Source organism: Alligator sinensis, unplaced genomic scaffold, assembly GCF_000455745.1.
Source record: "Alligator sinensis unplaced genomic scaffold, ASM45574v1 scaffold424_1, whole genome shotgun sequence".
NCBI classification, from domain to species: Eukaryota; Metazoa; Chordata; order Crocodylia; family Alligatoridae; genus Alligator; species Alligator sinensis.
The window spans coordinates 2,188,600-2,211,692 of NW_005842113.1; the positions used below are offsets into that span (position 1 = coordinate 2,188,600).

The window sequence follows — 23,093 nt, forward strand, 5'->3', positions numbered from 1 at the left end:
GCCCTGAGGAGGTGGAGGCAGAGAGCCCATCATAGTTAAATTATGCAAAATTATGCAATTATGTGTGGTCATGGCTTTTATGTGCAAACTTGCATAATTCCCAAGTATGTATCTATCATCTTCTGTCTCTTTAAAATGTAGGCACACCTGTCTCTTACTATGAATATCCTGTTGCATTAATTGCATGTGGCTTAAACTCCAGAGCTGTTTGAGCCAGAATACACTGCTCCCAAGCACAGCATCTACACATGTGCCTGGAATAGCAGCACTTTGAGCCGGGGTGGAACAGGCCCAGGCTGGCAGCAGGCTTTGGGGGTCAGCCCTAGACTCTGGGTGGTGGCAGAGGAGCTGGCTAGGGCCCGGAAGTGCCAAATGTACAGACCATGTAGCAGGCAGGAGTCTGACCCTCTGCTTCCTTGGCTGATCAGGTGCAATTTACACTCGGGTCAACCTTTACATGTGTGTTGCACCACAGTTAATAACTCCAAACTAATATAATACTATCCCTGACTGTACTGTCTTATGGCAGAGTTAATTTACTGTGCCCTAATACCAGTGCACATGTAGAGAGTGCCGCTTTACTGCGGAGTTAATTAGTCTACTCTGCAGTAAAGTGCATGTATAGATATACCCAGTGTGTGGTTTAAAAGGGATATTGGTATTGCTTGGGGCCTCTCAAACTACTGTAATATACAGTAATAATGGAAAGTCAGTAGTCTTTTGGGATGGATGAGGAGGTAACTTAAGGGAGTAAATGGAGGTATACTTGGGAATAGAGATTTATTTAAACCTCAAAGTGCGGACTGGATTCAGGAATGCGTCAATAGTTGAACAGATCATATTTTTTTTCTCACAACCAGTTTTGCCACAACTTGATGTAGGTCACAAAAACTACTGTAAGGCAGGAGCAGTGTAGCAGTATACATTAGTACAAAATAATATTTTAGAGTAGAAAGTAAAGAATGCTCTATCCACTAAAAGCTATGCTAATTTAGTGAATAACAGGCCAAACCATGATGTTTTACTCAGACTTTTTCTCTGCTCTCCTTTTCTCCTAATGGACCAAATTCATTTCTGGTATGTCTCTGCTGAAGTCAATATAACAGGGATTAAGATGATCCAGTTTGATTATAGTTGGTGCATCTACACAAGATGTTTACTGTGGAGCTGCCTAATTAGATTCACAGTAAATGTCTCAACATCTTCATGTGCAGCCCTATTAGGCCACAGTAAACTAATAAACTCTGCCCCTGTGGCAGAGTTTTTAATGCACAGCAACGCATGTGTAGATGCTGACAGAGCTAGCTGAGATGCAAGGGTGGTTCAGCGTTGGGGCTGCCTGCCAGCTAGCCACACCCTCATGCTCCAGACAGCACCTCTATAGCACGTTGAGCTGAGTCAGAGCAGCCCCAGGCTGGCAGGCTGACCCCAAAGGCCTGCTGCCACCCGGAGCTGTTCTGACCCAGCTCAATGTGCTGTGGTTCCAGGCACAGGTGTAAACGATATGTACGTGTAAATGATATACATTGGTAAACAGAATTTATTTCTTTGAATTGCACGTGTAGATGCATCCAGTGTATAGTAATTTGCTATTGGTCCACCACGTCAGATAAAAATCGATAACAGTATGTTTGTAAAACCATCAGATCCTACACTGTGGAGCACAGACCACGTGCGTCAGTGGTTGGAATGGGCTGTGAAGGAATATGGTCTTCCAGACGTTGACATCTTGTTGTTCCAGAACATCGATGGGAAGGAGCTATGCAAAATGACCAAAGATGACTTCCAGAGACTCACCCCCAGCTATAATGCAGATATCCTCCTCTCACATCTACACTACCTCAGAGAGAGTAAGAAAATTTTCTGAATTTGTGGTAACGGTTGGAACAAACCTCTCAACCTTTTCAGTAGTAATGCCTTTGAATTTGAAATGCCAAAGGTCTCTACCTCAAGTGTCACTGCTTGTGACAATGTTCTGTAAGGCTTGGTCCAAACCCTGTTGAGGTTAATGGAAAGATTCCATTGACTGCAGTGGGCTTTTGGTCAGACTTGCTGTGATTACTTATAGAAATGAGATTAGAAATGTCTCAAAATGTCCGAGACAAAGATCAATTTGAACCCCAGCATATTCATCTGCATAGTATAGGAAGAAAATAAAGTGGGATTTGATGATAATGTTTTTTCTGGTCACATGCTCTTTTCTTTCTATTGTACATATGAGGACACTAAATGAGAGTGAAAGCATTGATTTATAAAGGAAAATTCCAGGCATGATTCTTTGAACATGTAGGCATCTGTTCTACTTTCTATAGGTGCATGTAACTCCATTGAGCCTAGTAGAAGATATGTATCTCCATGAAGAAGAGCCCCCTCAAATGGAGCCAAAGGATGTGTAGCCCATGGCTAATATTCTAAGGGCAACCAATTTAAATGTTTAAGGCCTCACATGAGAATATTTTGCAAATCTGTAACATTAAAAACACAAAATAGGCAAGTATGGTTTTAAAACCCCCCAAAAAAACAAGCATTGCAACACCAGTGTGGTGCAGTCTTCTCCACACTCACACTGACAATCAGTCATACATATGTATGAATAATATCAATTAAATGAATACCCTTGTTTAAGTTTAACATTCACACCTGCCCTGCCAACAACAGAACTAAACCATTTGGTAGTAGACACTTATAAAAATAGTCCTATCAGGGGAAATGGTTTTAAAAGATAATTCTCAGTTTTTTTTTCATTTTGGTGTTGCTTTTTGTTTTGTTTTGTAGCTCCTCTTCCACATTTGACTTCAGATGATGTTGATAAGGCCTTACAAAACTCTCCACGGTTAATGCATGCTAGAAACACAGGTAATGCTGGCACTGCTCCCATTCCTATAGGTCATCTTCTAAAAGCACAGGATTCCTGTTTATGAGTTGCATGCTAAAAACAGAAATGGGAAATTAGCAAGGAGCACTGCACTAGCCCAAGAGCAGACTTGTGAAGATCATCTTATAGTACGGGTAATTAAGTGTGTGTGTGGGGGTTTCTCCCATGCAGTATACTGCATCATATATTTAAATAGTATTTTATTATAAAAGCAATTAGCCATGAATAAGCAGGAATTTTATTTTTCCCCATTATAGAAAAATGGGAAATAGTACTGGCTCTTTTGAAAATGGAATATTTCCATTTTAAGCTTTTAATTAAAACCATGCCAACAAAGAATAGAATCTTCTGAATTTTAAAAGGGTTTTATAGTTTGCAGAATGTGAAAGCTGTGTGTCTTTTTTAACGAAAGAACCCTATTTATTATGGTAATCCATTACCCACTCTAACACTATGCCTGGGTATTTTTTAATAGAACAAAAATTACGTTTTATGAAGATGCCTTTCTAATAATGTTTTACAGACTTGCTCCCTGAGTATTATGCTCTGCTGAAGCCCCACGAAATACAGAATCTTTTATCTGTGCACTGCTGTATAGATACATGCATCTTAATATCATCATATATATTGTTTATATGGGCTATTCCCAAAGTCTCAATAAAGTTTTATGATGATTACCATTCAGATTTTTTTTAATGTACAAAAATATTAATACTAACCCTTCTATTAAACACTCCAGGCAAGTATGGAGGGTAGGTAGAACTATGAGAAACACTTCTAAAATGTGTATTGTTTTCTGCAAAAATTATCTGATTCAAAGTATTTATAAAAATCAATGTAAATTCTGTGTTGTTCTAGCATTTGTGCAGTAGAGAATTACTGCTTGCTTAAATAAACATCCTGGGTATTGCATCATCATGCCTGAGGTTATTAGGTACCTACAGTGACCAGAAATAACAATTTTCCAGAAATGGAAATGCGCTACTAACAAAAAAAAAAAACGCATTTTTTTTCTGTTTCATAATTTATCTAGTTTTTCACTCAGGTCATTAGAAATGAGTGTCCCTAAAGAATTAGCCAGTAATTGCTCAAAGATCAGATGTTTTTTGCCTAAAGTTAAATGATTAATATCTGATGTATACTCTCTCTGTGCACTGTATCCCTGATCCAAAATACACTAAAGGAATGCAAGTCTTTCCATTGGATTGAGTGGGTTTTGGAATAAACCTTTAAATCTAGTTTTTTAAATGTAGCCTTTTCCATCTCTAACATTCACGATAGCCATTTTCTAATGACCTTTTGTGCACAGTTATCTAATGATTCCCTATTTTACCAGACACATGCAATATGATTGCGAGTGTTGAGTTCAGTTGGCCAAAACCAAATAATCTGCATTTACTCATATATTGCTGGGATTATTGATATACTAGTCTTACTTAAGCAATGCTTATGGCAACATGATTATTCAGTTGTATAAGAATAAGAAACATTATCCTGTGTGGGTCAAAATCTGAGGTGGGATTTTCAGTGTGGCCTGAGAGTAGTCTAGTGTCCAATCTCTATTAATATCAATGGCAATCAGGTGCATAACACAATTAGGCCTCCTTCAAATTCCTAGCCATGGTAATTATAAGTTAGTTAACAAAGTGAAAGTGATTTAAATGCCTGAAATAGTCAGAAATCATGTTTTTGTATCAAACTGTTTTTCACTGTACATAGAGAATTAATTATCTGAGATCCTGACCCAAAGCCAATTTGAATAAACACAAAGACTCACTGGCTTCACTGGGCTTTGGTTCATGCCATCAGTTGTCTGCTGAAAATATATGCACGTTGCTAATGATGACCAGGCAGCACAACTTTGTATTTCACAACAAGGATGAAACCATTTGAAATGTGACATGAGCTTTTCTAAATTTGAAAAATTTAGATTTTATTTTCTTCCTTCTTGCACTGTCCTTTCACTGATGCATCACCACAGGCTTGAACAGGTTTACCCTGGTGTAAGGGAGATCAGTAACAAATTCTATACACCACACTCCTGAGGAACAGGATATTTACTAATGCAATTAATTCAACTAAATGTACTGTAGCTGACTGGTGCATCAGAAGCACAAATAAGCATAAGACTGGGATTACCAATTCTAAAGTGGTTTGTCTCCTCTTGTTTACAGGAGGTGCAACTTTTATTTTCCCTAATACTTCAGTTTACCCTGAAGCAACACAAAGAATAACAACCAGGCCAGGTATGAATGATGACATTTTTTTATGTGCTGTGATCTTGCTCAGTTACCCTCGTGTAAGCTGTATCCCCATTTCTCCATCCTGTGTGTATATAGGAGTTTGCTGTGTAGGGGAGAAAGCAGCTTCATAAGCCTATGTTACTCATTATGCCTAGGGACAGATAGGCAAAAAGCCTGAGCCTGAATGATTCAATCTTTGCAGGTTTCATAGTTTCATAGTTTCATAGTTTCAGGGTCGGAAGGGACCTAATAGATCTTCTAGCCCGACCCCCCGCCAGGGCGGGAGAACAACCCAAAAAACACAAACAAAACCACTCACCCTAAAAACAAAAACGGGACTCAAATGAGTCCAGCCAGGTAAGTATCCAGCCTCTTCTTAAAGATCCCCAGGGTAGGGGCCAGCACCACCTCCCTTGGAAGTTGGTTCCAGCTCCTAGCCGCCCTGACTGTGAAGTAGTTTTTTCGGATGTCCAATCTGTACCTCCTCTCCATCAACTTGTGCCCATTACTCCTTGTTATGCCAGCGGGGGCTAGGGGAAACAGCGTCTCCCCCAAACCCTTCTGGTTCCCCCTAGTGAGTTTATAGACGGTCACCAGGTCCCCCCTCAGCCTTCTCTTGTGGAGGCTGAATAGGTTCAAGTCCCGCAGTCTCTCACTGTAGGGTCTGCCCTGTTGTCCCCGGATCATGCGGGTGGCCCTCCTCTGGACCCTCTCCATGTTGTCCACATCCCTCCTGAAATGGGGCGCACAGAACTGGACACAATACTCCAGCTGCGGCCTGACCAGCGTCGCATAGAGGGGGAGGATCACCTCCCTGGCTCTACTCGAGATGCACCTGTGGATGCACGACAAGGTCCGGTTAGCCCTGCCAACCATGACCTCGCATTGTCGGCCCATGTTCATCTTGGAGTCAATAATGACACCAAGATCCCTTTCCGCCTCCGTGCTCTCAAGTAGGGAGCTCCCCATCGTATAAGTGTGCTGCTGGTTCCTACTACCCAAGTGCAGCACCCTGCACTTGTCCGTATTGAAACGCATCCTGTTCCTGTCTGCCCACCCCTGTAACCTATCCAGATCCTTCTGCAATCTCTCTCTCCCTGCTAGCGTGCTCACCTCCCCCCAAATTTTGGTGTCATCAGCGAATTTAAACAGGTTGCTCTCCACCCCAACATCAAGATCGCTGATGAAGAAATTGAACAGCGCAGGCCCCAGGACCGAGCCCTGGGGGACTCCACTACCCACCTCCCCCCAAGTCGAATATGATCCATCCACCACCACCCTCTGAGTGCGACCCTTCAGCCAATCTGCAATCCATCTGACCGTGTAGGCATCTATGCCACAGTCGCCTAGTTTATTAATTAGGATGGGGTGAGAGACGGTGTCAAAGGCCTTGCTGAAGTCCAGAAAGACTACATCCACCGCGACACCTGCATCCATGGCCTTTGTGACCTGATCATAAAAGGCAATCAGGTTGGTCTGACATGATCTCCCCCTAATAAATCCATGCTGATTGCCCCTGAGCATCATCTCGGATGCCGGCCCATCACAAATGTGCTCCTTGATGATCTTCTCAAAGAGCTTCCCCAGGATTGAGGTAAGACTGACGGGCCTATAATTGCCCGGGTCCTCCCTTTTCCCTTTTTTGAAGATGGGGACCACATTAGCTACCTTCCAATCGTCTGGCACCTGGCCCAAGCACCACGATCGCTCGTAGAGCCGTGCCAGGGGCCCTGCAATAACCCCAGCCAGCTCCCTCAGCACCCTGGGGTGGAGAGCATCCGGACCCGCTGACTTGAACGCGTCCAGCCCCTCCAGAAGCTCTCTAACCCGGTCCTCCCCAACCTGAGGTCTGAAGGCGATCCCCTCGCGTCCGGCTTCTATCACAGCAGGGAAGTCCCGGTCCCTGCACAAGAAAACGGAGGTGAAGAATTGGTTAAAGAGGTCCGCTTTATCCTCTGACGCAACCACCAGATTGCCCCGCATATCCTGCAGGGGCCCCACATTACCCGGCGCCTTCTTCATCCTCCCAATATATTTGAAAAAGGACTTTTTGTTATCCTTAATCCTGGACGCTAATCCGCTAATTAGTCTAACCTGCAGAGAGTGAACTGGTTTGCAAGTGGATAGATCTTTGGCACATGCCTGCAGTGGCTCAAGCCAGAAGCCGAAGGGCGCTAGAGCACACCTGCCAGCCACTGGCAATGAGGAGGGAAGAGAGATGCCCTTCAAGGTTCTCACCTCTCCCTGCTGGAGTGGAGGGGGCATGGCCAGGCACCAGCGGGGGCTAGCAAGGAGGAGAAGGGGGACAGCTGCCGCCAGACTGAGGAGTGGGGAAAAAGTTCTTTCTCTGAAGCAAGCATGTATTGAACACAGCAATTTCCCTGATGTATGCTTGAGGCTGCAACTACCAAAAATCTTTGCCTAAGCTAAAATACAGCCCAGTAAAACACAGCATACACAACTTAGTCTAACTTAAAGTATAAACCAGGAAGAGAAAAGAAAGCCTTGCATGAATCTTCCATAATCCTGAGGGCAGAGTATCTCCTTGCAGCTGAAAGGAATCAGAGCTTGCAGTAGAGGTTATAGCTTTTATTAGACTAACTAGATTTTTGCAAAAAAAAATCTTTTTTTTCATTAATCTGCCTATGGGACAAGGTGCCCTGGCAGTGCAAGTAGTGCAGGGGTTTATTCCCCCCTCCCTTTCTTGTCTAACCAGTAGGGACTTCAACCAGGGTGTGCTGGGCAGGGCAAAGCAGCCTCTGCCAGTGTCCCTCTCCTCCCTCCCCCCTCTTTCCTGGACCCACTGTGAAATTAAATTAATCCCCTGGCTGCTGGCAAGCCATGGAGTCCATGGCCAAAGGGGGCAGGGCAGAGGGAGGAATTAATTCCCTCCTTGCCTGGCTACAGGCAAGTCACAGAGGTGCAGCCAAGCTAGCAAACCTCAGGTGCAATATAAGGTGATAGAGGAGGGAACTAAACCTCCTTTCTGCCCCTTTGCCTCAGAGGCCATAGCAGGCAAACTCTAGCCATGCAACACCCCTGCTCCTGCTAGAGAACAGAGGGATTACAATGGAGCAGAGTCCCGCCCAGCCCAGAGAGCATGCTGGGATACTGGGGGACTCTGATTTAACTGAAACTAGCAAGGGGTCTGGGACAGACGTTGCATAAACTGGTTTGACCCAAATCAGTTAAATCTGGTACTACATTCAACCAGGTTTATCTCAAACCAGTTTCAACCATTTTCAGACTGGTTTATGAACGCTGAACATTTGTTCTGTTGCAGGTTTAAACCAGGTTCTGATCACTTAAACTGGTTTATGTATAATGTCTGTCCTAGCCTATGTGTTGTCTTTGAGGCAGTGCAGTGTAGTGGTTAGAGCTCTGCACTGGCACTAAAGATAACCATTAAATCAATTACTTCCCTGTCATTGCAGCATAGGACATTGACAGTGCCCTCATCTCCCTTGCTTTTACCTACAGTATGCTCCGTGGCCTGGGAGGCACTTTCCTGTCTTGTGTTCTACACAAGCAATGCTTCCACACATCTACGCATGCAATGCTATTCAACTATAGCAAAATAATTTTCACTGCCATAACATAGCACTGTTGGGGACAGTACTATCTTACAGTGGCAAAAATAACTGTGCCTAAGTACTAGGGCTGTGCAAAACAGCAACATTTCATTTTGACTTCTGTTTCACCATTTTGGAGGGACAGTGTCTCGTTTCATCATTTCATTTTGTTTTGAAGCACTGTTCCGTTTAGTTTCATTTAAACTGTTTTGCTGTTTCGATGTTTCGCCCATAGGTTATAATGTGGAATCATAAAAATGCCTATAACTTTGTCATTTTTTGCCTGACTTGGATGAAAATTGCAAGGATGGTAGCCCCTCCTGAAGGCATGAAGCCTGCCAAGCTGCAAGGAGATAGCTGCAGGGGTTTTTGTGCAACTGCATCTCAAACAGTTGAAAGCTGTGGGAACTGTGCCCAGTTTGATTCCCCAGCTCTCTGATCGCTTCCCCAGCAAAACCAGCTTTGAAACTTGAAATGTTTTAAGTGCCCTCATTTCATTTCAAAGCCTTTTATTTCATTTTGATTTTGCTGTTTCAAGCTTGAAACACATTGAAACAGCTTCAGAACACCCGCTGAAATTTTGTACAGCCCTACTAAATACATGTGCATGAACGCCTCGTGCCTCCTGAGGTGGGGGGGCATGGCAACTGCCTGCAGGTGGCAATGGAGACAGTGGGGACAGCCCTCAGGCGGCCGTGCTGACGTCAGCGGCAAGGGTGGGCCAAGAGGGGACCACCTACAGGTGGTTGCAGCAATGTCAGTGAGGGGTGGGGGCAGCAAGGGGCAACCAGCCTCAGGGGATGCATCGCCAGTCTCAGGGGTTGCACATGCACCCCCTATGCATCGCTAATGTACATGTGTAAATGCTGACCTGGGCAGTCAGTCCAGGCAGCAGGGGCCAAACCCCTGCCTGCCACCTAGCCACAGGGCTCTGCAGGCTGGGGCATTCTTGTGGCCCAGTCAGCCCCTCCACCACCTGACACTGCCTCCTGGAGCCCAGGGCTGACTCCGCAGACTCCCTGCCAGCTCAGTTGATATAATTTATTTAGACTTTTGAAAGATATTTGGCAAGACATCCCACAAGATGTTACTATAAAATTAAGTAGTCCAGATAAGGGGCATAATATTTTCATGGATCAAAGCCCTGGGTTCAGACAGTAAGATAGGATTAAGAAATGGGAATCTTTCATCATGGAAACAAGTTAATAGCAGGGTACCCCAAGATTTTTTTACTAGACCTGATGGCGACTAAATCCAATTTCAGTTTTATGCACCTAAATGGCATTTATGTAGCCATGGCATAAAGGTGAAATACACCTTTCAGTTTAGCCGATGATGTTTAATGTATTTATGAGTGATTTGGAAAAAGGAATCTGACAGCCAAATTTGGTGATGACACAAAATTATTTAGATTAGTCGAATCCAAAAATGAATGTGGGGGACACCAGAAGAAGCTAACCAACATGGAAAAATGACCAAGATAATTACAAATGAAAATGAAAGTTGACAAATGCAAAATACTGCATAGTGAAGAGAAAAAAACTGAATTATTCATATACTTTGCTGGATTAATCCTGTTAATTCAGAAGAAAGGACCTTCGTATAGACATAAGTATATGTGAATTTTTAGTAATGATCAAATGCAATTATATGATCCTTGGAATAATAAATGTAAGAACTATGAAATACAATTCTAATACACATAATATCTGCTTCCTAAAATATTTACATAATTATTGTAAAAAAGTAATATCTGTAAAGTTAAATACAGAATACAAAGCATTAGCAAAATAAGAAATTAAATCTAATTCAACCAGTAGAGAAAAGATGTGCTTTCAGGAAAGATTTGAAATGAGAAGGGAAACTTATCAAATAGCACAATAAAAGAAGCACAAGCTGCTTGGGAGAAATAATTTTTGTATCAAGGATAATGAGATTTTAAGAATGACCTGAAGGTAAATCCTCCTATTAGAACCTTGCACCTGCTAATGGATGCACAAGAGCAGACTCATTATTCCTATTTTTTAAATTTATGTTACAATAACACTTAGGACTTCTCAACAAGTTTCAGGGTACTATATCAGTTACCATGCAGATATATAACAAAGACTGCAGTTCTTTCCCCAGAGAGGTTACGGTCTACGTGAAAAGTCCCACTGTCAGGAAGTCCATTTTGAGAGTCCTGAATTGAGTGCATTTTTGTGTCAATAGGAGTGACATAATTTTATTCTGTGTACGTGAGGTGGCAAGAGAAAATAACTTAAAGATTATTTTAAGAGTATGCTTTCATTGGAGGTGAGCAAATATTGGACTTTCCTAAACTGGGACAAAAAGTTGGAAAACTACTCTTTTTCATAAAAAGAAATTAAACTAAAAAAAAATTCAGAAATGTGGAACATTTCATTTCAGCATTTATTAAAAGTAATGAAGCATTCTGAAACTTACTATTTGAAATTAACAAATTTCAGTATGCTAGCCTAATACAAAATATTTTGTTTCAAGTCAGTTCAACACTTAATTGCGTCTCTGTATAGTATCACATTGTCTTATAGGAATTGTCATTTGGATGCTACATACCTCCATTCCCCCAAAGGGACAAAACTCTCTGCATAGCTGCACCTTCCCAGATGTATCCTTTGTTATGTGACTACCAAGATACATGACATAGCTTAGTCAGAGAAGAGACCATGTTTCATCATGAAAGTCATAGTTCTGGAATTCTGGCCCAGATAAGGGAACAGAGTATCTAATACCTCTCATGAGAAACTGCAACATTATTAGGAGGTACGATTAAATTTTTACCTGACATGAAATAAAACGTTTTCAGTTAATAATATTTTAGGTTCAATAAGGTGAAACATATTAATCTGTATCCAACTGACTCAAAACATTACATTTTGTTTTGTTTTTTCCAACAGAAAATAGAAAAATCTCAGAAAACTGAATTTTTTCCCACAGAACATTTTGATTTTGCAAAAACTTCTTTTTCTGTCAAAATCTATTTCAGTAGAAAAATCCTGAGAACTCTAGTTTTCATAGAAAGCCCAAATCTCAGGTACATAGTCTAGCATCTATAGTAGAATTCAGCAGAGGACAGTCACTTGATTCTGAGTAAAAGGAAAAAGAGACATAGAGGGTGCTAATTTTTTTAAAAATCAGCCAAATACTGGGAGGCAATTCCAGAAAAGGCAATGAAACATTGCCATTGTTAAAGCAATACAATGGAAAATAGGAAGTGAGCGAGGCTCCGGATGAATTAGAACAACTAAGGCATATTTCTGCAGCTATCTTTACAATAAAACACCAGAAGTTTTTTGCACATTAAAAGTGAAGCAATGATTTCTGTGGTAGTTCAGGAAGGCCTAATATGGTGTTGCCTGAATGTCTCATCAAACAGGAGAGTTCTCATCAAAGATATGCTCTAGATAAGAACCTATTGTACCATTTTCTCATGAATCAAAACAGACCTGCTTATCTACAATAGCAATATGTTTATCAAAACACAAATCATTGTCTAAATAAACTCCAAGATCCTGAACTAAGAATGAAGTATTAATTTAGAGGCTATTTCAAGCAGGAGGAAGAACTGGATCTTTCTTTTAAAAGAGGGTGTAGTCACAAAGCTGTATGGGGATGGGCCTTGATTCAGAAGGCAAAAGAGCTTTCTCACAGGACTAAATTTATACTTCTTAATGCATTTCAGGTCTGTGATATTTTACAAAAATAAGTCCTTATAATTACAAGTATCACTACTATACAGATCCACAAAGTCCAGGCAGCTAGCGTCAGTATACAGATCTACAAGGACTTCCAATGTGAGGAAGTTGTTAAACCCTAAATAAAACCCAACTGAAAAGGGAAGAGGTCAAATAGGATGGTGACAGGTACAAATCTGAATACTGTTATATTTTCCCTTTGGTCCTAGGTCTTTGGGGCAGGGGCTTTAAAGACATGGGACCTACCACATTTATACCTGATATTACACTTATCCAGTCTTTGCTTGTATATCATGTGCTGCTCCTCCAAGGCAGATTTTGGTGCTAGAGACAGACATTACACATAAACCGGTTTAAGTGATCAGAAACTGGTTTAAACCTGAAACAGAATAGATGTTCAGTGCACATAAACCAGTTTGAAAATGGCTGAAACTGGTTTGAGATAAACCTGATTGAATGTAATATCAGACATAACTGATTTGGTCCAAACTAGTTTATGCAATGTCTGTCCCAGACCCCTTGCTGGTTTAAGTTAAATCAGCGTCCTCCAACATCCCGGCATGCTCTCTGAGTTGGGCAGGGCTCTCTGCTCTACAGCAGTGCTGGCCCCTCCCATCTGCTCCCTGTCTGGAACTCGGCACAGACTTGCAGGCACAGCAGGGTCTGCTGGCCTCGCCGTGCCTCCCCTCACCACTTGCTGCTGAAGCAGAGATCCCTTCCTCATCTCTGCCATAGCAGGGAATGTAGCCAGCATGTGGTATGCTAGCTAATACTGAAAGGTGTCTGTGTGTGTCTCTCTCTCTAATTTCACTGGGACAGGCAGACAGAACAGTGACCACTTAGGGCTTTTGGAGCTAATCAACAGGTCAACTGGTAAGCTGTTTAAGAAGTTTGAAGTAATGTGGAGAAAGGCTATTGTTTTACTAATTGGGTGATAAAGACTGTTATCAGCCCCTTCCTCCCCCCCTCCGGCTGGCTTGCTCGCCTGTCAGTTTGCTGCAGACAGTATGACAAAACAGGCAGGGCAAAGCTCTGTATCAACAACAAATGACTGCACTGCACACACACCCTTGCCTCAGAGTGCTAACCTGGGGCTGGCAACACTCCTGCCCCTTGATCAGCCAGCTGGAAATAGTCTGGAACTGTGCAGGCAGACCTCCCGAATGAGAGAGTCCTGCCAGGGCCTGGCCATGCCCCACTCAGCTCAGCTCCCTGCAGAAGAGAAAGGAGGGCTGCTCTAGCACCTCTCCCCACCCCCAGCTTCTAGCCTGACCCACTGCAGGCCTGTGCCTGAATTTCCTCAATCCAGAGAGGATGTCTGTCCAGTTTCAAACCAGTTCAGCCTAGTCAGGTTAGACTAACCTGCAAAGACTGAATCAATTCAGGCTCAGGCTTTTTGAATGTTGGTCCCTAGCCTGGGTGTTATGCAGGCACAAAGGTGGGAAGATACTGGTCACAACCATTAGATGGGAATACCATCAGCCTGGGATGTTTCTTATCAGCCAGGTGACACATTTCCACCTCCTCTCCTGCCCCCCAGGGGTACACTGTGCCCAGAGATGGGGAGGAAAGAGGCATAGTAAAACAAGGAGGATCAGGCAACGGTGTGGTTGGGGCATGATGTACTCTGAAATCCTCTGCTAGTATGGGATCCATTGAGGACTACAGGCACATAGCACTGGTTCAGAGGAGCCCCTCAGCTATTCTAAACTTCATACAGGGAAGTGAGCAGAGGATCAGGGTTATATGAACAATTTGATGACAACCCACTTCTTTCTTCTGTTGTGTTGAGTAGACTCTGGAAACAGCAGGAAATATGACCCTTTTTCTCTTCATTTTCTTTTATGACAGACAGTGAGGTCTGCAGAGCAGGCCCTATCTCTAACTATACTCTCTAAAAGAACATAGGACCACTGGATTCCAACCTGATACTAACTTCTGGGTGCTACTGTAATTCAGCTGGCAAACAGTAATAATAGTAAAGCCTACTGTTGTTCAGCTCAAGAATTAATCCCTGTACTTATCACTATTTTCAATATATTTTTTAAAGAAAACAATCAGACGTAAAAGTGTAAAAATCATGGATAAAAAAGCATTTTGGGTTAAAATGTAATGCAATTGAAAAATGCATCTCTCAGCAAAAGCAAAGTTTTTAAAGTGTAAGATTCCAGACGCCCCAAGTGCTGGTAGTGCCAGTCAATCCCTCAAGCCAAACAGACTAAATAAATTAAAGTCAATTGGGTTGTGAATTACACATTACACTTTGTTTCCATTCCACTTTGTCTCATAGTGTATGAAAATGGGCAGAGGTACATAGAGCCATACATAGAGTCCAGTCCTCTTTGGGACTTGTTCATGACGTTCTACCTGATTTTGTTTTAACGGTTGTCAGGCAACTTTTCTAAATGAAAGTAAAGATCGTATTAAGAATCTACCATCCAAAGGACTATATGTATCTATCTTAATACTGCACTGATTTGGCAATAAGCAATGTATTTAATTCCCTTTCTTGAATTCTCAAAGCAGGACAAAAAGTTATACATTGACTTGGTAGAAATAGTAGCTAACATGCCAAAGTAAATTATGGAAATGCACAAGAAAGCAAAAACCTTTTTTGAAAGTGAAATTAACCCCTGCATATTTCCTATACTGTATATTTTAAAGAATTTAGTTAGGACATATGTAAAGAAAATTCCTGACTAGATAAAAAGTGAAAGCAAATGAGACCACAGATACATAAGTTCCTTGTCTCAGAAAGCTTGAAATAATTTAAACAACATAACAAGAAAAAAAGCTAGCACAAGAGGGAGAATACAGGGCAAATGACAAGGAAAACAGTTGGAAAGCCTCTGAAGAGATTTCCTTAGAGTTACTGCTGGGCATTAAGGGTTGTAGGCAGGTAATATATCATATCATGTTAACTTCTTAAGTTCTGAGTTTCCTTCAGTAACTGTGAAATTGCCACCCCCATACTGACAATGGGAAATGCTCAAGTGTAGGCCAGCAGCTAATTATGAAACAAAAAGAGGTGTTTTATGTGAATGATTATGAAGGCTGAATATGAAATTGGTAAGTACACAAGAGATGGAAGATTGTGCCAAGTGTGAGGAAGGAGCTATGCACAGGGGTGTGTAAGAAATGGCTTATATATGCGAATGAAGTTAACAGAGTGAAGGGCTCACAGAACAGGAAACAGGAACAGCTATATGTGTATGATGAGAGAGGTATACAGTAAGTACCACAACCCAACTAGCTGTTAACGAGAGAGGAAATGGTTCCAAATTTAGTGTTGTTAATAAGATTGATAAACAATAAATGGTTTCTTTAATCAGAAAAATTGTGGAATATTAGCAAGAAATAAAGGTTTGGTTTTGTTGGGAGGCCGGAGGGGGGTGGTGTAAGTCTTAGTAGTTGCTTAGTGCAATGTTATAAAAAAGTACAGAACTATGCTGTCCCAAATATCCCTACTAGGTGGAACCTACATGGAAGAGGAAACACTTAAGCTTTCCATATTACAAGCAGCAACCAGATAGCCTGGATTTATCTCAGAAAGGGACAGCAACATACTAGCAAGTTACAAAACAGTAAAGAGGCTAACCGATAACACAGCAGGTGGTGAGTAAAGGGACACACATAGACTGACTTTTTGTGGGTGCTGGAACAGAGGCAGTGGCGCTTAAAACTTCAACAGCTATGTCTTCCAACAGTACAAAGTAAGCAGAAGCGGCCAGAAACCAGCTTAGAGCAAAGTCTCCAGGCTCTGGAGTGAGGAAGAGGGAATTTGTGGGAGAGGTAGGCTGCAGCCAGGTTTATGCTGCTACCAAATTTAGAATTGTATATGGTGTGACTTTCAGTGTCACCCTTGAACCTCTCTGATTGCAGTTTCCCAGCCTATTCCTGCTACTCTTCACCAGCCAGAGACCTAACTGAGCCTGGACCAGTTCCTGCTTCTGTTCCAGTGCCCACAGGCCAGGTACATCTCTGCTGTCCAGGGCACTGAATATACTAGTTACACCTCTGGAGACCACAGTCCCTCTTTTTAAAACAACGAGTGGTAGAAGAGGCCTCCATCTCACCCTTGCATCATAGGCACCTAGTGGATCTGACACTTAATCTTCCCTCTGACCTCCATGGAAGCTTGACATCTTTCTACTGAACATGGCTGTAACACAAGTTGTCCACATGTCCACCATGCCCTTTTCCTTATAACTGAGTGGAAGAGAAAAGATTAAAGACAGGAGCAGAGTTGTGGAGAATTTTGCAGGTAAGAATTAGGAGTCTAAAGAGTAGGTGGAAGGTAACAAGATACCAAAAAATATATATAGTACAGTAGTGGGCAAATGAGGTGATTTTTGTTTTTTGCCTTGCCAAGATTGAATAAACTTTGGGGAGTGATGTTAGTCATGTCATGCTGTTAGGGAGGCCAGGGGGCAGCTGTCAGTGTAAGAAAAGAATAAAAGTATAAGTGGGTTATAGGAATCCTTATTTCAGTAATATCATCGCATGCAGTGTTTTAAAACATGTTACACTATACCATACATACCTGAGACAGTGTATTTTCCTCTACAGATTTGCCTTATGATCAAGCCAGAAGATCAGCATGGACAACTCACAGTCATTCTGCTCCTCAGTCTAAAGGTAACACATCTGCTTACTTTCCAACCTAGAGGCCCAGTTCATGACAGGCAGAATTCCAGTGCAGTTTTAACTCAAACCAAAGCAGCAATATCAAGTGTCAGAATGCTGCCGTTGTGTTTTTTTAACTATTATGGCTCAGGTGTCTAGAATGGGTATCTGTGTATCACTAGCTGATCTAAGAACTTGAATGAGGAATTGGGTCAAAATGAGGAATTGACATTTAGGGTCAAAATTTCAAAATCAGAAGAGTTTGGAGAAATGTTAAAGTTTTAGTTATCTCTATATTCAGTGTCTATTTACCAATAAAGTAAATGTAAGTGCAAGTGCTGTAGACTCCGCAGGAAGATAGGTCAAGATCCTTCGATGTAGCTGAAATATATTTAAATGATGGGGGTCTCCTAAACGTTGTTCTTCTTTAAAGCCTTTGGGTTCCATTTTCCCATCTATGGCTGCATGAAGAAAAGACTCAGTGTCCAAAGAAGAGAGGAGTTCTGCCTCTATAAGGGAGGGCGTTATTACACGTTACCTCTCACGTGTGTTAAGGTCTCTTAAAATAAAAATATCCACGCATAAGGAAAAACAGGTCTCTTTCCTTGTGAGTTTCACAAGAAGTTACTTAGAAGAATTTACTTTTCCCTCTTCATGTATGTCAGTACTTCTGACAGGAACCAATAGAAATATGCTTGGATGGAACTTGCCATTCACTGGAGATTATGGTGTTAGAATTCCTGATCTGTGATGCCAACAAGTCCAATAAGTAGTGCCTGGTTTATCCCACAACATCACAGCCCTCGCTCGCTAATATCATGACCTGATTGTGGTGAGGACTGCCATTTTCATTCCCAGATCACGGTGTCCCCCCATTCCTCTGATTGGCTGAGGTGGCAGATTTAGGGCCAGGTTTAATTGCAGCAGCAGAGGCCTTCCTCCCAAGACCTCTGATAGCTGCTGAAAAGCAGACAGCCCTGGCTCGAGGTGGGGGAGAGGCTGTTTGCTCCACTGGGCAGGAAAACTGGGGCACAGGGAGTTGGGGGTGCCTGGGGGCTGCTTTGGCAGACAGTCTGGGCACCAGGTAGGGGAGGGACTGTTTGCTCCTCTGCATGTGCATTCTCTTCCCCCAACCCCCAGTGCCGCAGTTGTCACACCCAGAGGAGCAAACAGCACCTCCCCTACCCAGTGCCAGGGCCATCTACCAAGGCAGCCCCCAGACATCTCCAACCCCTGCACCCCAGTTTTCCTTCCCAGAGAAGCAAACAGCCCCTCCCTCCCCATCCCCAGGCTCTCTCCTCCCCCTGTCCCTTTTGCAACCCCTTCCCCCCACCTCACCTGGGCTGCTAAACTTTTGCAGCTGGCTGGGGAATGCTTTCCCCAGTCTGTGGCAGCCATCTTGTTGTAACAAAATGCCATGATATGGCCGCTTGCTGGGGAGGGGCCCAGCAAGTGTCCATGTCATGGCATTTAGTTGCAAATTGCATTTTTTGTGAAAATCACCTAATTTCATGATTTTCATGAAAAATGCAAAATCATGATTTAAACCAGGCCCTACTAATAAGCATGCATATATATGTATAGTAATAACTATGTCCTTCCAATAAAACTAAAATCTGTTCTCACTGAAGCCAGAGGGACACTTGCCTTTATTTCACTATGTGATCAGCTCCATACTCAGTTGAGCATATCAGTCCAAATTCCAGTGTTTTCATCATCAGATGCTGCACTGTTGGAAGTCCAGCGAGTTGTTGCTCCTTATGCCAGTGGTAACTTTGGCCTTTTCAGTGTAAGATAACTTTGGTGAGGGATTTTCAAACTGGAAAATTAAATAAATATATCCATTTTTTTATTTTCAGCTACACAGCCATCATCAGCAGCAGTGTCCAAAACAGAAGACCAGCGTCCTCAGTTAGGTGTGTGTAATTTTAAGTTAGACCTGGGTGGCAGGGAATATATTAAATGTTATCAGAAAGTCAGTACAGTGTGCCAACAGGTAGCCTACTGGGAACGCTTTTCAAAGTATGGAGTTTCCTCATGTAGCCTAGTCACTTCATATATTTATCTGTGTGTCCTGTCCATGCAGCTGACTCTCAAACTGCAACTCCTGATACAAATCAAAGAGCCTAGAATACATGCTAACAATTTGCAGTAAAACCAGACATGGTGAAACTGCATCATTGCCAACATACTGTCATATCCCCACCATGACTTGCTTTTCGTACCGTTTAAAGGATCTTTATAACTGTGATTAAACAAATCATGCAATCAGAAAAGATGGAAGCTAAAGATGACCTGGAGGATGCCATGGGTAGATGGATTTGGATATCATGTTTTCTAGATGGACTTCAAGTCATTATTCTGGTTTATGTTATAGCTAAATAAGAATATGTGCATGGCTGCAGTTCATTAACTTGAGCTGTTTATAGATACAGTGTTTGGGAGGTATTTTATTACTGTTTGTCAAAATAGCATTTCTTAGTTGTAGCTAATTTGAGCTCCCACATACCAGAGACCTTTGAGAAAGGTAGTGACAATTTATGTAAGGCTTCTAGATAACTTATTAGCTTTGTATGAACTGCGCACAGTATTTTACAAATATAAAAAATGCTACCTGATTATCCCCTGAGCTGTAAACCTGTCATCCATTTGAGAGTAGCTCTCAGGAGGATGAGGCTGTAGGGCAATGAGAAAATCCAGCAACAGTCTCGTGACCAGGGGGCTTAAAGCTGCATTACTGCCCTCTAGTTTTGACTCTGGTATTTGTGGCACTCTATTCCCTTTTCCTTCCTATTTCTTTTCCCAGGAAGGAGCCACTGAAATTCCATGGTACCTGGCTGCTTAACTCTCTCAGGCTCCTTTGAAAATCCTAAGAACTTATATAGAGCATTCCTTGATGGACCAAGTTTTCAAAGAAAAATTAACTCAGCTTCATCTCTTATGTTCAGCTACATACTTGGTTCACAAGAATGGAAGATAGAGTGGATAATAGATTTAAGAGAAAGAGAGAGAGAAAGGGGCCCTTTGAATATATTATATTGGATTCTTTAGGCCAAATGTCCAGCATCTAAATATGCTTGCACATGTGTGCACCTATTGATGGTTGCATTAAAAAGCAACAGAAAACCAGTGTCCCAGCACTGTTTTTTGCATATGCATGTCAGTGAATGTCTTCTATTCAAGGAAGCAGGAAAACTATCCAAAGGACGGAAAAGACATCAGTTTCTTCAGTTTCCCTCTTCTCCCATCAGAAAGTACCTACCACTCCCAGAATTTAGGGACTACAATCACCTTCCTCTAATTCTCACTCCATGGGAGCCTCACAATTTCTGCTGCTGCTGAATCTTAGCTACTGAAACCCTGCCTCCATTTATTATCACATTTGCTGCACACAGTACTTATGCCAATGAAGGGATCACCTGGGCAGTGGGTAAAGTAAGAAGAAAGCAGGGGGAAAATACAACCTCCCTTTTTTTACTAAAAACAGATGGGTTTTTTCCCCCTCTTCTCCTTGACTTAGCTTAAGCAGCGCTTCCTCTAGCTCCTTGGCTGGAGTCTCCCTAGTTCAGTTTGCTATAACCATTCGTCCAAGGCAGGGAAGTCATATGACAGATCACAGTTCTCAGGTCCATGGGGTGGCCTTTGCCTTTGGCTATGCATGTGTGTCAGTTATGTATGCAAATCTGTGTGCATGATACCCACATTTCTAGTTGATTTTAGGTTGTTGCATCACTTTTTTTCTTCATTTTCATGTAGATCCCTACCAGATTCTTGGACCAACCAGTAGCCGTCTGGCAAATCCAGGTGAGGATTCTTGATACCTTAAGATAACTTTTCTGATCTCACCACTGAAGAAACCTCACTACAAATTAAATGCCAGATTCAGCAGGGGAGGTGACCATTCTTAGCTGCCATCAAAATCAACCAGCAAAGCTGTAGGAGCTGATGGAACCCAGCAGATTACAGAATTGAGCTTTTAATCACATGAGTAGTCTTACTAAATTCAAAGAGAGCCAGTGCAAGGGCTTATTTAAGCCTTATTTAGAAGGTTGGACTTAAGCTATACATTGGTGTTATGGTGTCCCATTGATAAGAGTGAAGTTCACTCAGTGAGATTCTCCCACTGAGAAAAAAGAGAAAGCTGCAGTTACAAATAAGATCAGATTTTGATTAAATATGACATGCCATTTCTAAAATGTTATTGAGCACATTCTGAACTGTAGCTTATAATATTGAGAAAGGGATGCAAAACATCACTATGGTGAGTAATTATTTTGATAGACTATTAAAATATTTTATACACTGATCTCACTGTGGTTAAGCTGATGCCATAGTAATCAGTCCAGTTGACTGTGTCCAGTACAACCAGAGCCAGTCTAGTATAAATGAGATCAGTCTGGGCCAGAAGATTGACATTGCGTATGTCATCAACTATTATCCCCTCTCTAGCATCCAAACACTAGAAAGCTTTTCTTTCTGCTCCTTTCCCCCACTGTATTATTTCTGTCTATAAAATGTTTAACTTTTCATGGTTCTTAGGGCAATGTTGTTATGATTTGTTTAGGTTGGGAGCATTTCAATTGGTATTGAATACCAACTTCTAATTAGTAATACCAATTCGCAATGTCAATTGCTATTTTCCCCTTTACTTAGCTTTTTTAGATATTGTATAGTTTAGTGTAATTTTTAAGACAACATTTTTTACATCTTGCAAGAAAGAAGTTAAATAAGAACTAGTGTCAGAAGGTTGTTTACAAATCACGTTGGAAGCTGGGTACCTAACTCCTTCAAACCATTTGCAAATCCCAGCCTAGCACATTTGCATCAACTGTCTTTTTGCTAGACTTGTGCCTACAGCACTCTGGAAAGTGCTAATGTGACCTGCTCTGAATGGGGATACATTTCAACATTTGGGGAAAGTCAGGGGTATGGAATTTCTACAAACCATCATTCCTGCACTTTAACAAGTTTCTGTATTTATAAAATGATGGAATTACTCTCTCATTAAAAGGAAATTGACAGCAATGATTTATTTTCATAAGACTATATATTACATTTGGAAGGCAAGTGTTTATATTAGAACATATGTTGGATTGCTTATTCAAAAAAATTGTGTTTTGTCCAGTGCTGAACTGTTTATTGATTTCCAAACTCTAATCCTCTTGTTATGTTTTATGTATTAAAATTGCATGCCCTGCTCATACCATAGATTCTTTTGTTTGTTTGTTTATTTAATGCATGTTAATGGAACAGAAGAAATTCATTAAGAACAGTTTGGATAAATATCATTTAAAGGAATAGAGGTTTCAGTTGCGCTGAAGTATAAACTGCTAATAGATTTCAGATGTGACTTAAGATTGATATTGTAATGCACCCTTATAAACTTTCCAAAGAAAAGCTTATTTATTATACCTACATATCAGCTTTAAAAATGTAATTTCTCATCAGAGATGTACAGAAATGTATGGCTGACAAATTCTGCTGACATTATGCTCATGAAACAGAGCACATTACAAGCAGTTGCACATTGCAGAACACAGTTGCATGCAGTAATTTTCATAATTTCAGTGCTGCTTTATCAAAAATTGTTCCTCTTCTTACATGAATATAATTGGCAAGACCTTACACAAGTGACAACTGCTTAGAAACCTCATATTTTATTTTATCACATTGACGCATGCAACATTTTCAATAGGATCAACTCTTTCTCTTTAAGATTTAATTCCTGGAAGGGAGGTGGGGGAGGGGTTGGTTCAGGATGGGACAGAAGGGGGACAGTGCTTTGAGTCTTACCCTTAGCAATTATTTGCACTCTTGTTTGACTCAGGACAATTACAGTAATTCATTTTATGAACTTTTTCATTGTTCCCCCAAATGCTATGCAATATAGTCAGGGGCAATGCAACAGTATGCTAATGAGTTTCCGTTCTGCATTTCCCTAAATACTGGAAATGGGTGATACGGTTTGGATTAGATTCAGCTTTCTCTAAACTTCTGCATTTTGTGTAGATTTATTCCATAGTAGAGAATATTTAATTGCAGAATATGTTATGAGAATAAG

At 41.6% G+C, this 23,093-nt stretch overlaps 1 protein-coding gene across 3 annotated transcripts in view; it reads left to right on the top strand.

Moving 5' to 3' along the window:
* Nucleotides 1-23,093, top strand: part of ERG (ERG, ETS transcription factor) — a 239,416-nt gene that overhangs the window by 212,435 nt on the left and 3,888 nt on the right. For 2 of the 3 annotated variants that reach the window (XM_006024677.3, XM_006024678.3), the window contains 6 exons: nucleotides 1,647-1,850; nucleotides 2,776-2,856; nucleotides 5,050-5,121; nucleotides 16,976-17,044; nucleotides 18,892-18,948; nucleotides 20,789-20,836. In XM_006024677.3, the coding sequence (XP_006024739.1) occupies nucleotides 1,647-1,850; nucleotides 2,776-2,856; nucleotides 5,050-5,121; nucleotides 16,976-17,044; nucleotides 18,892-18,948; nucleotides 20,789-20,836 (531 nt within the window). The remainder of the gene's footprint in view (nucleotides 1-1,646; nucleotides 1,851-2,775; nucleotides 2,857-5,049; nucleotides 5,122-16,975; nucleotides 17,045-18,891; nucleotides 18,949-20,788; nucleotides 20,837-23,093) is intronic. The other variant, XM_006024679.3, reaches the window with a different exon arrangement.